This window comes from Neophocaena asiaeorientalis, unplaced genomic scaffold, assembly GCF_003031525.2.
Source record: "Neophocaena asiaeorientalis asiaeorientalis breed wild unplaced genomic scaffold, Neophocaena_asiaeorientalis_V1.1 scaffold629, whole genome shotgun sequence".
Classification (NCBI taxonomy): Eukaryota; Metazoa; Chordata; class Mammalia; order Artiodactyla; family Phocoenidae; genus Neophocaena; species Neophocaena asiaeorientalis.
The window spans coordinates 6,896,414-6,911,223 of NW_020175468.1; the positions used below are offsets into that span (position 1 = coordinate 6,896,414).

A 14,810-nucleotide genomic window follows, 5' to 3' on the forward strand; every position below is an offset into this window, starting at 1 on the left:
GTAACAGGCAAAGAAGAGGGCAACCTGACCAGAGCCTCAGGGTTTCAGGGCCCGGGGACCTCGGGCAGGACGTGTCAAGGCCTTCCCTCTCTTCTGTCCAACGGCTTTCCTGGACTTTCGAGTGGGAGGGGCGGGGGAGTGGGAGGGACCAAATTGTTAGTAAACGCGGAGCCACGTGCGGGAGCTGATCCTGGAGACCGCCCCTCCCCCGCCCCGGGTCGGCGCGTGCGCACTAGGTACGCAGTCTGTAAGCAAGCCCGCGCTTCTGGGCGGAAGCGACAATCCCGGCTGCACGTGGGCTCCGGGGCGATGGAGAGAGTGATGCAGACTGAGACTAAGATCCGCGCTGAGTCTGGAATAGAGTCCGGCCCTCGGGGTCCCGGTTGTAGCCTCCGGAACTTTGCCTGCGAACAGAATTTGTTGTCCCGGCCCGATGGCTCGGCCTCTTTCCTGCAAGGTAGGAACTCACCCAGGTCGTATTCGTTTTAGGGCGTGGTTACAGTGTACTGTGCTAGCTGGTAAATATTCCTCCTGGACTGGTGCATTTCTTGCCGGGGTGGATACTACTGCATACATATACCTCTCCCTCCAGACTAGCCGGGAGAAGGTATTTCCACTTTGGTAAGTACTCAGAATGAGGGAGGGGCAGACCTCCTCTTAAGAACGAATAATCCAGAATAGGGGAAATCTCCTTACCCGGGTGTCTCCCTTGACTAGGTTCCAACCCCGCCTCCCACACACGCACCCTGCGTCCATACATCCCGGGGTGAGGCAAACCCCTTTGTTCGCATAAATACCCGGTAGACTGGCAGATCACCACTAGCGGTTTAATAACTCCCTGGACCCGTGGCAGATCTTCTACCGAAGTAGATACTTATCAGATTGAGGGTGATGTCCCCAGCCCCACCCCCACCCATTGGGTAAATATCCCTTTGACTGGGATACACAACTCTTTCTATATCCCTAAGATTGGGGCAGGTCTTACCTATTAGGTAAATATCCCCTTACCCTAGCTAAATAATTCTCAGACTAGACTCACCTCCCTGACCCCGGGAAATATTCCTCTGGAGACAGGCCTAAGGATCACCCCCGTAAATGCTTCAGGCCCTGCCTTAGGGCATTACCTCAGACCCAGGTACAGAACCTGCTTTCATTCATTCCTTCATTGAACACACGTATTTTTGCTAGCACAGAATACATGGATAAAATTTTTTTTTTAAATCCCAGCCCTAATGGAGTTTACGTTCTAGTCAAAGAGACAGACAAAAGATAACTAAGTAAAATATATAGTAAAATGCTGTGGAGAAAAATATAGTAGGGAAGAGGATTAGGGTATGCCAGAAAGGGTTGCAGTCTTAATTAGGATGGTAAGGAAAGGCCTCACTGAGATGGTACCTTCTGAATAAAAACCTAAAGGTAAGGGAGCAAACCCTAAAGAGATCAAGAGGAAAACTTACCAAGCATTAGGAACCTCTGAGGCCAAAACTTGCTTGGTGAGGAATAGTCAGGGAACAAGTGTGGCTGCAGCAGAGACAGGAGGCGGGAGGGAGGTAAGGAGGCCTGCCCGTCATGTAAGGCCTAGTGTTTGAGAATGGAGCCATGTGACATGATCTGAATATATATTAACAGAATCTCTCAGGCTGCACTGTTGAGGTTAGAGGGGGAAAGGGGGAGGTAAGGGTGGCTCAGACCAGAGTGGAAGCAGTGCAGGGGGTGAGATTCTGAAGGGAAAACTGACAGATTTTGCAGATGGTTTGGTTTGGGGATATGAAAAAAAGGAGTCGGGGATAACGCGAAAGTTTTTTTCCCAGATCAGCTGTGCTAGGAGAAGATGAGTTCAGTTGGGAACATTAAATTTACAACGCATACTAGACATCCCCGTGGCAGTGTGGACTGGGCAGTAGTACATACAAGTCTGGAATTTGGAATCCTTCGGCTATAAATAGTATTTCAAGCTACCGATTGGTAAATGGTATTTCAAGCTACTGATTGGATGGGATCACCAAGAAAATTAGTATAGATGGAGAAGAGAAGCGGTCCCAGGACTAAGCCCTGGGTCTTCTAGCTTGTGCAGAGCTAGGAAAAGACACTGAGAAGGAGAAGATAGTAAGGTAGGAGGAAAACCAAGAGAGGGCGGTGACCTGGAGCCCAGAGAAGAACGTGTTTAAGCTGTAAGGGCCAACCAACCGCATTAGTCCTACTGAGAGGCTGCATCACGTGAGGATGGGCTAGACCTGTGGGTTGACAACTTGGACGTATGTCATTGGTGGCGCAGTCAAAAGCTGTTCTGGTGGAGGGATGGGGTCAAGGAGGAAAAGAAAGAGTCAGTGAGTGGAGACAGCTCTTCAGGAGCTTTGCTGTAAGAGAATCAGATAAATGGGGCAGGAGTTAGATGGATGTGGGGTCCAGAGAGGAGGGACTCTTGTGCTCACTGGAGTAACAGGAAGGAAGGCCCCAGTGTGGCTCTTGTTCTGCTTGGATAATTTCCCCCTTCGGGTGCATTCTCCTGGAGCTGGGAGAATCCCCTCCATTGTGTGGCAGCTCCTCCCTGCCAACCCCAGGGAAAAAAGGCCTCTACCCGGGACCTCCCCAGGGCTTAGCTCTCTTGCTAAATGCAGATGCCTGGAGTTCCTTAGCGCTTAAGAAATACTGAGCCCCTTTTGTGTTCTAAAACCCCAAAGCCCAGGACCCTGGAGCAGGGTCCTTTGCAGACCTTCAGAAGTGTGTCCCACATGCTTCTGGCCTCAGAATCTCTGATGAGGTTAAAAATGCAAAGCCTCAGAACCTACCCACTCCCAACTAAGGCTGGCCTTCTACATTTTTGAATTAATTGCTGTAGTGAGTCTGATCGCAGCCCAGTGTTCTGAAGCTTTGCTGGAGCTCCGTTTCTTCCCACTGCAGGTTGCAGGCCCAGCTACACAGTAGAATGGCCTGTGGAGCTCTGAGGCTGCTGGTACCTGAGCCCCAACTCCCAGCAATGGAATTAGGCTCTCTGGGGGAGGGACCTGGACATCAGTATCTTTTAAAGCTACGCAGTGAGTCCGTTGTGCAGCCAGGGTTGAGAACCACTGCGTCATTCGTGGTTATTTTTAACTGGAATAGAGTAGAAGATATCAGAGTATATCAAAGCAATAACGGTAAGAGTTGTTTTGTGAGGCTTTTGTTCCATTTACATGCACACAGATTTGGGTGAGTTTTAGGTCCTGCTCTAAAACGTATTTCTTATTGGGAGTTAGGGTCAGGAAAGTTTGCAAGCTGCTGCTGACGACCAGTCTCCTCATTCTGCAGATGGTGAAACTAAGGCTCAGAGAAGTGAGCAAAATCGGCTGAGGTTACAGAGCCTGGAGGAAATAAGCAGGCCCCACCCACAGATATTTATCTCTTTCTCAGGTGTCCTGACTGCTGCACAGTTTGGGGATGTGTGCCTGAGGGAAGAGAGCTGGGCTAAGGGAAGCTTTGGATGGAGAAGCTGGGACCAGCAGCAGTAAGAGGGAGAAAGTTTAGCTCTCAGGAAGAACTTCCCATTAAAGTTTATAGTAATAGCTAAAGTCTTTGGGGCACTCAGCACTTACAGGCACAGTCGTAAGTGGTTTTCTTTTTATCTCATGTAATCCTCACAGCTGTGAGGGAGGTACTGTAGTTATCCCCATTTTACAGATGAGGAAATGGAGGCAGAGAAATGAAGCAAGTGCTCAAAGAATCACTGCCAACAAATGGTGAGCCACAGTGAGGGTGATGTGGGCAACCCTGGCCACCTGGCTCAGGGCCCACAATGTTAAGTGCCAGGCGTTGGGCCCCAGAGGCAGGGAAAATTTGGGTGAGGCCTCCCATGCTGTCTCCCCAGGGGATACCTCCGTCCTGGCAGGCGTGTACGGGCCAGCAGAGGTGAAAGTCAGCAAAGAGATCTTCAACAAGGCCACACTGGAGGTGACCCTGAGGCCGAAGATCGGTCTGCCTGGTAATTGGGCCTCTCACCCGGTGTCTCCCTCACTGCTTTTCCTGGTCTCCACTCCCCCCCTCCCTCTCATCACCCCTCAGCTATTTCTTTCCTTTTTTTTTGATATTTATTTATTTTGGCTGTGCCGGGTCTTAGTTGCGTCATACGGGCTCTTAGTTGCGGCATGCATGCAGGATCTAGTTCCCCAACCAGGGATCGAACGTGGGCCCCCTGCTATGGGTGTGCGGAATCTTACCCACTGGACCACCAGGGACGTCCCCTGCCCTCAGCTATTTCCGTCTCTTTCTCCAACTCTCTGCTTCTGAGTCCCTGTTTCTGTCACTTTTCTCTCTTTCTCCCTGTCTCTCTCCATCTTCACTTTCCCCTCCTCTTTCCTGGCTCCATCTCTCCTCCTTTCCATTAACCTGTTTTTCCACTCTTTTACTCTGTCCCCCTCACTCCCCAGGGCTGGGCCCACTGGGATGGGAGTGGACAGCAGCACTGGACATGGGAGCTCAGAGGTTCTCTTCCCCGGGAGGCTCCTTTGGTGGGTGCTGGAAGTGGCAGGGGTCTGGTGGGTGGCAGTCAGGCCCTGCCTCCTTCCCACTGGGACTCCTCTGTTATCCATTCAGGGTCTTCCAGCAGCCCAGACTGGGACTGCAGGCCCTTTTCCAGAGGGCTTGGGTGGGGCATATGGAGGAAGGTGAGCCAGATGGAAGGGAAGAGCCTGACAACCCCACCCCACCCCTGATTTCCCCAGGCGTAGCGGAGAAGAGCCGGGAGCGGCTGATCAGAAACACGTGTGAAGCGGTGGTGCTGGGAGCTCTGCACCCCCGCACCTCCATAACCGTGGTGCTGCAGGTCGTCAGCGATGCTGGCTCTGTATCCTTTCCCCTAGGCCACCTCCTCCAGGAAGTCCTCCAGAATCCAAAGCCTGTGCCAGTGACCTCAACTCTGACCCTGAGCTTGGATTTGAGGCTCAACACCGGGGGAGCCCTGAGCAGGTAGAACCTTAGGTTCAGCAGCTCAGCTTTGAAAGATCGAACTCAGGGACTTGTCCCACTGGGGCAAGCTGCCCCTCCCACCACCTCCAGCATCAAGAGGCCAAGGACCAGAAACAGGCATTTCTAGATGGCTTTGCAGGTGCATGGCCCTGCGTTGGGCAGACACTTCACAGATGAGGGAAAAGGAGGACTGTTGCGAACCCATTTCACAGAGGGGAGGCAATGGAGGGTCAGTGGCAGAGGTGGGACTGATTGATTGTGAAACTGGGCCCTGGGGAGGAAAGACTTGAGGAAACTGAGGTGGGGCCACCTGTCTGACTCAGGCCTGTGCTCACCTTGCACTATGCCAGGGCCACACCTCTCCCCTGGACTGTGGGCTCCCTGAGGACACCGACCCCTCCCTCTGTCACCCTGCCCATCTATTGCCTGGTAGCACTGCATGCTCTAGATACCCCAGCTCCAGGCCTGGCTCTGCCACTGCCTACTTGTGTGATCTTGGAAGGCTTCTGCCCTCCGTTTCCCTGAAGGTGCATATCTGTTGAATATCATTATGATCCCTGATTGAGGCTCAGAGGGAATACATAACTTGCTCAAGGTCACACAGCTTAGAGGTGGCAAATTCAGGTCTGGAACCCAAGGATACGTGATCCCAGAACTACTCTGCCTTTCTGTGATCAATTAGTGATGTCTGCTACAGGCACTGGCAGGGTGAATAGAGGCATGGATATGTTCTGCTGACCAGCCCTCCAGTAGAAACTCTTAACCTGGGAATTCCCTGGCGGTCCAGTGGTTAGGACTCTGCTCTCTCACTGCTGAGGGCCTGGGTTTAATCCCTGATTGGGGAACTAAGATCCCACAAGCTTCACAGCGCGGCCAAAAAAATGGAAGAAAAAAAAGAAACTCTTAACCACTGCCTGTGGCACTCAGCTCCTGGCCTGTTGCCTGAATGCCGCCTGCATGGCACTGGTGGACGCAGGTGTGCCCATGCGGGCCCTCTTCTGTGGGGTCACCTGTGCTCTGGACTCAGATGGGACCCTCCTGCTGGACCCCACAGCCAAGCAAGAAAAGGTAGGTATGAAGGGCAGGGTGGTAAAAGGCCTTGGGCAGACACTCTTCCTCTCCTCCTCTAGGCCTCACTTCTCCAAAACAGTTGGCTTGTACCACCTCAGTCTCAGCTGGTAAGCTCTGCCCTGTTCATCTGGGTAAGTGCTAGAAACCCGACTCTAACCTGCTGAAGCAAAAAGGGAACTGATTTTGAGAGGTTCAAAAACAAAAGCAAAGGAGGAAAGAGTTTTTTCTTCATTGGCTCAAGGTCACAGTGTGCTAGGGTTCTGGTTATTCCCAGTTATCTGCTCAGGACTGTAACAGTCACATCCAGTCGGGAAAGCAGAAACCCCTGGGGGGATTTCAGACAGAATTTAATGCAAGGAACTAGTTATAACCATATTGGAAGAGCTGAAGGAGCAAAAGGGAAGAAGAGAGGACACCCAGAGATTAGAAGCCGGAAGCCAGCTTCTGCTCTGTACTGGTGGAGACACTGATGCAGTCAGATCTAGATGCACAGAGATGGGCTGGCTTTGCCCTGGCTGCTGAAGTCCAGAACCCACCCCATCTCCATGCCTCCTGTGGCAGGTGATATACCCCAAACTCCTGCTGCAATGAGGACCAAGATGCTCTCTCCTCCCTCCCAGTCTCCCACCAGATTCCTGGTAGAACCTAACTGGCAGGGGAATCTGGGAAATACAGTTTGCTGGCTTCCAGCCCCAGGGGTACAGAGCACTGCAGGGAGATGGGAGGCACCGGGGAATGACCGGCACTGTGGTTGCTGCCCCTGAGGTGCAGGATACTGTGCTCTGAAGCCCCTGTCAGAACCATGTGGTAGAATTTGGCATGGGTCGCGATTACTCAAGGAAGCAGGGAAGGGGTGGTATGTAGCCCAAAAAGAAAAAAAATACACTTGATACTTGAGTGAAAAGCAAACCCCCTCTTTGGGACCAGCTAAGATTGTGTCTGAGGAGAGAGTCCCAGGTCCCCCACCTTGTACCCCTCATCCCTAGGAGGCCCGGGCAGTCCTGACCTTTGCACTTGACAGCGTGGAACGGAAGCTGCTGATGTCCACCACTAAGGGGCTCTACTCTGATGCTGAGGTACCAGTGTTCAATTGGGGGTGAATGCCAGATCCTTCCCACCCACCTGACATGAGGTCCTGTCCCAATCCTAGGAAGCTTAAGGAGGGCCTCGTCCTTGCATCCCTTCTGTAAATAGGAGTTTTCAAACTTTGTAGCCATAGAAACCTTTGTGGGAATTTTAAAGGGAAGACCAATTTATGAGAAGAGGGGCACAGGTTGAAATCAAGAGATGGGGGCGCCTTGAGGCCTCCCAGCTTCCAGCTCAGAGCTGTGCACCCCGGAACTCGGGGTGTGTCTGAAAAACAGAGTTTGGCACCTGTTGGGCCAAATGGTCTCCAAGAATATTTCCCACCTGGCCCTCCTGTGAATCCAGGTATACAAGGCCATAAAGATTTGGGGTCTCAGGTTCCATGGCTTTTAAGACTATTTGGAGTCACAGGGCCTGTGGCTCTAAAATTCCAATCTGGCCCCGGAGCTCAACAAGGTTGGGGTCACATCCAGGGGTCAGGATGCCTGATGCCTTTGGTCTGAGGGCCTGGAGCTGCTGGAACCTGACCCCTGAGCCCTCTTCCCCTTGAAGGAGCCCATGAAGTGGGGAAGAAGGAAATGCACTGAGAGTAAATCCCGCTCCACCTGCCTCCCCTTGGGGGGCGGGGCTCCCGGTGAACTGGGAGGTGCGGCCTGTCAGGCCGTGTGGGTGCAGGCCTGGGCCCGCAGCACTAAGCCCCTCTCCCTTCCCAGCTCCAGCAGTGCCTGGCTGCAGCCCAGGCTGCCTCCCAGCACGTCTTCCGCTTCTACCGGGAATCTCTGCAGAGGCGTTACTCCAAGAGCTGAGGCACACTGGGGCAAGCTGCCCCTCCCACCACCTCCAGCATCAAATAAACTGGTAGCCCAGCCCTGCTGAGGAAGTGGCTATAGTCAGCCCCTGGGCCCAGGGGGGCACAGACTCCACCCCACCCCAGGAAAACACTAGTAGGATGGTGCATTTATTGACTGACTACTCATTCTAACAGCCCGGTGAAGTGGGACTGCCGTTAGAGTGTGCAGGCCCTGCTGGGTGCTGAGGCCTCAGCAGTGAATGAGGCCCACATCCCAGGTTCGAGGAGCAGTGATGTAATGGACAAATAAAATTGGTGTTTTTTGGATGATGGATGCTATTGAAAAACAAACAGGGAAGATGGGTTTAGGTGAGTCGGGGGAGGGCAGATTTAATACATCAGTCGAGGACACCTCCATGGAGAGGGGAACATCTGAGGGAAGCCCAGGAAGAGGCCAGGGACGAACTCAGGGACTCGTGGACATATTGGGGGAGGACCCCCTGGCAGAGACGGGCAGAGGTTCAAGGACCAGCAAGGTGGCCAGTGGGAGCAGAGGACTAAGGAGAGTAAGGAGATGGTCAGGGAGGCAGTGGCCTTCGTGGGCCTCAGAGGGGAATCTGGCTCTGAATGCTGCCTTTACCCACACGACAACCCTGTGAGGTGTGGCTGTTGTTACAGTCTGTTTTAAGGTAAGGAAACAAGGGACTTCCCTGGTGGCGCAGGGGTTATGGATCTGCCTGCCAATGCAGGGGACATGGGTTCGAGCCCTGGTCCGGGAAGATCCCACATGCCAAGGAGCACTTAAGCCCATGCACCACAACTACGGAACCTGTGCTCTACAGCCCTCGAGCCACAACTACTGAGCCCACGTGCCACAGCTGCTGAGCCCACGTGCCTAGAGCCCGTGCTCCACAAGAGTAGCCCCCGCTCGCCGCAACCAGAGAGAGCCTGCGTGTAGTAACGAAGACCCAACGCAGCCAAAAATATAAATAAAATTCAAGAAAGAGGGCTTCCCTGGTGGCGCAGTGGTTGGGGTTCTGCCTGACGATGCAGGGGGCGCGGGTTCGTGCCCTGGTCCGGGAAGATCCCACATGCCGCGGAGCAACTAGGCCCGTGAGCCACGGCCGCTGAGCCTGCGTATCCGGAGCCTGTGCTCTGCGGGGGGGGAGGCCACGGCAGTGAGAGGCCCATGTACCGCAAAAAAAAGAGAAGAATAAGGTAAGGGAACAAGCTCAGAAGCCAGTTAACCGCCAGAGGTCACCAGCTAGTTAAGTGGTGGAGCACGGGCCCCACTCAAGAGTCCAGACCCAGGGACTTCCCTGGCCGTCCAGCAGCTAAGACTCCATGCATCCACTGCAGGGCGCACGGCTTCGATCCCTAGTTGGGGATCCCGCGTGCCACTTGGTGCGGCCAAAAAAAAAGGTCCAGACCCAGAGCCCTCACTGTGCAGACAAACACTGGAGGTGCCAGCGCATTCTGGACCTCGGAGGGTCCCTGTCTGTGAAAGGAAATGGCCAAGGCCTCTTGGTTCCCTCTCAGGGGTGATGGCACCCCCTGAGGGGCTTTTGGAAGTGGGTGTATTTTCAGTTCTGATTTGACTGATCCCCACCCTCCCATTCAGGGGTCAGGAGCCAAGATCACGCTAGCATCCAGCAGGGCATAACGTCCCCACAGGTGGGCCACGTGGCTGCCAGGTCCTGTCTGCCACTGATGTGTAGGGTTTTATGACACATCTGGGGGCCCTGTGCTGCACACTTCACATGCTTAAACTGGCCCACACGGTGCCCACAATTGCCCCTTTGAGCAGGTGTCAGTTTCATCCCCAGTAAACAAGAAGGAAATGCATAAATATCTTTACCTTGAAATTACACTCTGTGAAGACGTGCAGGAGAGCACAAACGGGATAGTGTTTTCTTCTAAGAAGCACGATTAAATGGCATTAAGTGGAATGACAAAACTAAACCACTCTGTTTATTACTTGGTAATATCAGGCTCCATTTACTGTACCTCTGATAAGCTCAGAACCAGGGCTGTTTTGCCTGCCAGAGTGCCAGCACTTTGAGGCCTGAAGGCCCCATCCCTCCCAATCTCAGGCTATGTGATGGGGCTGCCTCCTAGCCCGGGTGGGCCACTGAGAGGGTGCCTGGGGAAGAGGACCTTTGGGGTACCAGAGCTGCCTGCTCCATTTTCCTTCCCCACGAGGCGGAGCCTGTGCAGTGAAGCCAAGAGATGGGGAGACCAGACTATTTTATCTGAGGCCCTCAATCCAGTTCTCCCTCAGCTTCCCTTTTGTTGTGTAAGGCAGTCTGAGTTGGATTCTGCCATTTGCTGGCGAAGGAGCTCTGGGGGAGGCTGCTGTTTACACTGTACGACTCATTTAGTCTTCAGAACTGCTCCAGGTGTGGGATAAATTAGTCCCATTTTGCAGATGAGGAAAAGTGAGGCTCAGGAGGTGCGTGGGCAGAGGTTACACAGTGAACTTGGAGGAGGAAGGCCTTGGAACCTGGCTTTCTCTAATTCCCTACGTATCACCCACGTCGTGAAGAGAATATTTTGCAATTTGGAAGCCCGCCGAGCTTCCTCGGATTCCCTCTACTCTGGCTCCGAGGTGTCCGGAAGCACCCCGGGGGGCACCCTGTCACTCCGGCTCGTCCCTTCCGCCTTCCCACACAGACAGACACAGGTTTGGCGGCAGGAGTGTCTGGTGTTTAATCGCTGTTTGCGGCCTCCAGGAAGGGTGGTGCGGGGGAGGGGGAGAACCGACTCACTCCCCATTTTTGGGCGCTGCTGCCGCCGCCGCCTCATCCACCTGGATTCTCCACTCCGACCGCGGACGCGCTGGGCGGCCGGCCCCTGGGTTCACAGTGGGGACCGCAGGGGCAACTAGGGCGGGTCCCGGCAGGCGAGGTAGGCGGCCAGGGTCACCAGGGCGGCCGCGTACATGCACACGCCCAGCCCGACGGCCAGGACCCCCAGCAGGAAGGCGCGGCGGGAGGCGGCCCCTGCCCCCTGGACGTCCCCCTTGGCCCAAGCCTTGTTGGTCTGTGGAGGCGTTGGGCAGCGGTGACTCAGGTATCCCCTCATCCCACCCTGCTTCCCACAGCCCGACCCTCCCCCACCCAACACACCCATGTATTCATTCATATGTTCCAAAAACATAGGGAGCAGCTACTGTGGGTCAGGCACAGTTGGGCACTGGGGATACTGGGTGATTAATAAAAATATGCATATATTACTATATGCCACAGTTCTAACTCGCTGAGCCTCACAATGACCCTGAGGCAGGAATTATTCGTTCCCATTTTACAGATGAGGAAAATGAGGCACCAGGAGTTTAAGTGGCTTGCCCACAACCTTACCAGAGGGTGGCAGGCCTAGGATTGGAGCTCAGGTTCTTAACCACCACTCTGGGCTGCCCTCTGTGAAAAATGCCTCATTTTACCCCTGAATGTTTCTATGTAAATCCTTTCTCCATCACTTTTTTTTTCCCCCCAAGTATGCCTCCTCTTTTTTTCTTTTCTTTCGAATGCATTTTTCTCTTCTCTATCCAACCCCCTCCCAGCTCCACCCACAGACTGACCTTCTGGGCCAGGCAGAAGGCGGCAATGCCCACGGGCCAGAAACAGCACAGCATGGAGAAGACAGCCAAGCCAAGGTGGTCGTGGGGTAGGAGTGGGGAGAGAAGGCCGCCCCCATCCCAGTCCGAGTCACTGTCACTGGATGACACATCCTATGGGCAGGAGACAGCCTAAGTGGTCATCTCCACCCATCCTCCTTGCCCCACTGCTCCACACCCCATGCCCCCAAAGACACCAAGAGAGAAAAATGTTCCAAGAGGTAGGCCCTTCACTTGCCCACATCCTGGATCCCTCTGACGGGAAGCTCTGGACCCTGGCTCCAGAGAAAAGCCTCACCCACACTCAAAAGCTTTGAGTTCAATTTCAAGCTCACAGGTCCACTCATGGATACTACAGCTGCTTATAAGCTCTGAGTTAAAAACCGCTGAAGTGGAGACAGAAACCAATGGAGACTGGAACCTGCAAAAAGATGGCGATTAGGGGAGCCAGCTCTGGTGGCCTAAATTACTAGGACAAACCTGCCTGCTGAAACTACAGGTTCTAGGTTAAAAATATATATTTTTAAATCTTGCATCAAATAGCTCACAAGACTTTAAGGAGTTACTGTAAAGCCAAAACTGAAGTGAAAATCAAGGTTAATTTAACAGGTCAAATGAACAGAGAAGGCCCCTTCCGCCCTGCAGGCATTTACCAATCCCATTTACCAATCCCTGAATGAAAAATTAACCTTTCATTCAGACCTTGAACTAGATTAAAAATGATCTTTCACTGGTAGTACCCCCAGACAGCTGACAAAAGCAAACCAAATCCTCTCCTGAGGAAGGTACTTTCATTCTCAAAACAATTTTTCAAGTACAGTGACCAGCATGCAAAGATAACCAGGCAGACAGGAACCACGGAGGAGAGCTAGGTAATAAGGCCCTCAAGGTCTTCAAATAATGGGATTCTTTGACACAAACCATGTCAAAGTGAAGCTTACTGCCACAGTGGGGCAGACCCGTGTTTCCCAAAATGGCCACACTCATCTCTTCCCCTCCCACATGCTCTTCTTACTGATAATCTCATCAGGGGTGAGGTCTATGTCCACTTTCCTTGAGTCTGGGAAGGCTATGATTCATTTGTAATTGATAGAATGTGGTGGAAGTAATGCAGTGTGACTTGCAAGCATAAGTCAGAAAAGGTGAGGCAGCTTCTGCTTTGCTGAAACACTCCTGCCGGAGGCTGGAGGCACATAAGGAGTCTTGGCTGCCCTGAAGGCGCCGTGCTGTAAGCCCAAACCAGCCCACATGGGGAGACTCCTGCAGAAGCCCTGAGACTATATAAAGAGAGAGTTTAGTCAACCAGACCCCAGCTGCTTCAGACCCTGACTGTTCCAGCTCTAGCCACTGGCTGACCGCAACCTCATGAAAGACCCTGAGGCAGAAACACCCAAGTCCTTCCCAAGTTCCCAACCCGTGGAAACCATGAGCCATGATAATGATTGTTGTTGTTTTAAGCTACTAAGCTTTGGGGTGATTTCTTATGTGGCAATAGCAACTGGAAAACCATGTTTAGCAGATAAAAGACAAGCTTGACAATACGCACAAGGAATAAGAAATTATAAAAAATGACATTAATTGGAAAAGAGAGAGAGAGAGAGAGACCAGGGCAAACAGAGGCACAGAGATGCATCGGCTTTGGAAAGACATGGACTGATAGAGAACAGGGGGGTCAGAAATCAGAGGGAAGACAAACAGACACAAAGGGAACAAAGATGAGAGATGAATCTGGAGAGAAAAAGGTAAAGAAGCCAGGGGGGATGGAGAACAGGAAAAACCACACCTGGAAACCCAGGAAGGCCAAACGCAGTTGCGAAGTGAGACTCCTGGCCAGCAGCTGGCAGCTGGAGTTGGCCAGCAGCCTGCCGGATGTTGGCCACAGCTGGATTCACCTCCAGCCCCTCCCCCAGCTCCCACTAAGGAGCCTACCTTAGTGGTCCTGCTCCTACCTCAAGGTCAGGGAGCCCTGGCTCCCCAAGTACAGCACTCACAGAAGGAAGAGATGGTGGCAGGAACTGCCAATCCCTCAGTGATTCTGCAAAGGCTGTCTCTCGAAAGGGAGGCCCTGGCTCAGGCTCGCCAGGCTTCTGGACAGGGGGCTCACCGCCTACACCCACCAGCAGAGGCTGTTGGAGATCTGGAAGACTGGGGTTGTCCATGGCTCGGGAGAGGCTCCCAGAGGGGCTTCCTGGGAGTAGGGGAAAGAAAAAGACAAGTTGTAAAAGTCTCACTTTTATCCTTCCCCTGACTCCTGGCTTTGGAGAGACTCCAGGCAGAGACTAGGTAGCTGAACCATCCTCAGACCCATTTTACAGATAGTAAAACCGAGGCCCAGAGAGTAACAGAGGTTGGTCTAAGTTGTGACGAGAACTCAGGACTCTGGACATTCAGTTCCAGGGCTTCTCTCTCCTCAGGCAAAAACCACACACCTGTTGCACATTTATTCCAAACCATGCCTTACACACTTACTTGGCCCATGAACTACACACCCATCCTGGGTTGACACTCTCATCCCTCTCCCCCACACCCATCCCCCATGATGCTTGTTCACACACCGCCTGTGCCCCCAAGCCTGCACACTCTCAATACCTGCCACACATACCCATCCAGACAAGCCCAATCCCCACCTCCACCTGTGCACATTCACATCCCAAGGGACTGTCTGCATACTTGCCCCAAACAACACGAGCTCCCAAAGGTCTTACTCACTCACCCCAAATAACTCCTTGCACATTCATACTAATCCCCCCAGCATCAGATTCTCCCCACATGCACATATATGTACAGGCTTCCCACACATGCAGCCTGGACACTCTCCCCTGTCCCCATCACTTCCCTTGCACATCTGCCCAAACACCCGGGGCCACACACCCCTCTCTTTCTCCACCCACATCCATGGCCCACACTCACCCGCTCCGCTACAACCTCCTGTTTTACCAGAATCCACCTTTGCACACTTCCCCCATAACACCACCAACCGACCACACAACTCAACCACGGAGACTATTCTCGCCCTCACAATCCCCCTGCGGGGGTCCCCAAGTCTCCCGCCCTCAGTCCAAACCTGGCTTGAGCCGATTTCCTGGCCAAGGTTTTGCCTCCCTGTCCCCAGCGCCAGGGCCCGAGAAAAAAAAACCCTCCCCGATCCTGCCGCTCAGGGTGGGGGAACTCAGTGAGTCCCGCGCTCCTAGGGGTCTGGGCCTCGGGGTACGGGGTCTGAGAGCTCCGCTGCGCGCCCCTCTCAGCGCCCCGGGCCCGCGGCGCGCAGGGGCGGGGCGGTGGGCTCCCGGGCTCCGCCCTCAGAGG

At 53.5% G+C, this 14,810-nt stretch overlaps 2 protein-coding genes across 3 annotated transcripts; one reads left to right on the forward strand and one right to left on the reverse strand.

Annotated features, from left to right (window-relative positions):
- The first annotated feature begins 161 nt into the window (after positions 1-161).
- EXOSC5 (exosome component 5) lies at positions 162-8,215 on the forward strand. 2 transcript variants are annotated; one of them, XM_024768365.1, is made up of 6 exons: positions 162-457; positions 3,845-3,958; positions 4,698-4,819; positions 5,869-6,009; positions 6,999-7,088; positions 7,812-8,215. In XM_024768365.1, the coding sequence occupies exons 1-6, from the start codon at positions 310-312 to the stop codon at positions 7,902-7,904; spliced, it is 708 nt and encodes a 235-aa protein (XP_024624133.1). In that variant the 5' UTR covers positions 162-309; the 3' UTR covers positions 7,905-8,215. The 2 variants fall into 2 exon arrangements, with proteins under 2 accessions (XP_024624133.1, XP_024624134.1); XM_024768366.1 differs by lacking the exon at positions 162-457 and adding an exon at positions 3,505-3,716.
- Positions 8,216-10,771: 2,556 nt separating this feature from the next.
- TMEM91 (transmembrane protein 91) lies at positions 10,772-14,628 on the reverse strand. The gene is made up of 4 exons (XM_024768367.1): positions 14,569-14,628; positions 13,454-13,692; positions 11,469-11,618; positions 10,772-10,930 (listed from the first exon to the last, which is right to left on the reverse strand). Exons 2-4 carry the CDS (start codon positions 13,661-13,663, stop codon positions 10,772-10,774), a joined length of 519 nt encoding a protein of 172 aa, XP_024624135.1. The 5' UTR covers positions 13,664-13,692; positions 14,569-14,628.
- Positions 14,629-14,810: the final 182 nt, after the last annotated feature.

Bases quoted from the DNA above. Each gene is read 5' to 3' on its own strand.
- EXOSC5 (XM_024768365.1), top strand. From the start codon at position 310: ATGGAGAGAGTGATGCAGACTGAGACTAAGATCCGCGCTGAGTCTGGA. The intron at 458-3,844 runs GTAGGAACTCAC...CTGTCTCCCCAG, and splicing joins CTCGGCCTCTTTCCTGCAAG to GGGATACCTCCGTCCTGGCA. The intron at 7,089-7,811 runs GTACCAGTGTTC...CTCCCTTCCCAG, and splicing joins GGCTCTACTCTGATGCTGAG to CTCCAGCAGTGCCTGGCTGC.
- TMEM91 (XM_024768367.1), bottom strand. From the start codon at position 13,663: ATGGACAACCCCAGTCTTCCAGATCTCCAACAGCCTCTGCTGGTGGGT. The intron at 11,619-13,453 runs GTAGGAGCAGGA...TCCTGCCCATAG, and splicing joins CAGGGCTCCCTGACCTTGAG to GATGTGTCATCCAGTGACAG. The intron at 10,931-11,468 runs GTCAGTCTGTGG...ACGCCTCCACAG, and splicing joins CCTTCTGCCTGGCCCAGAAG to ACCAACAAGGCTTGGGCCAA.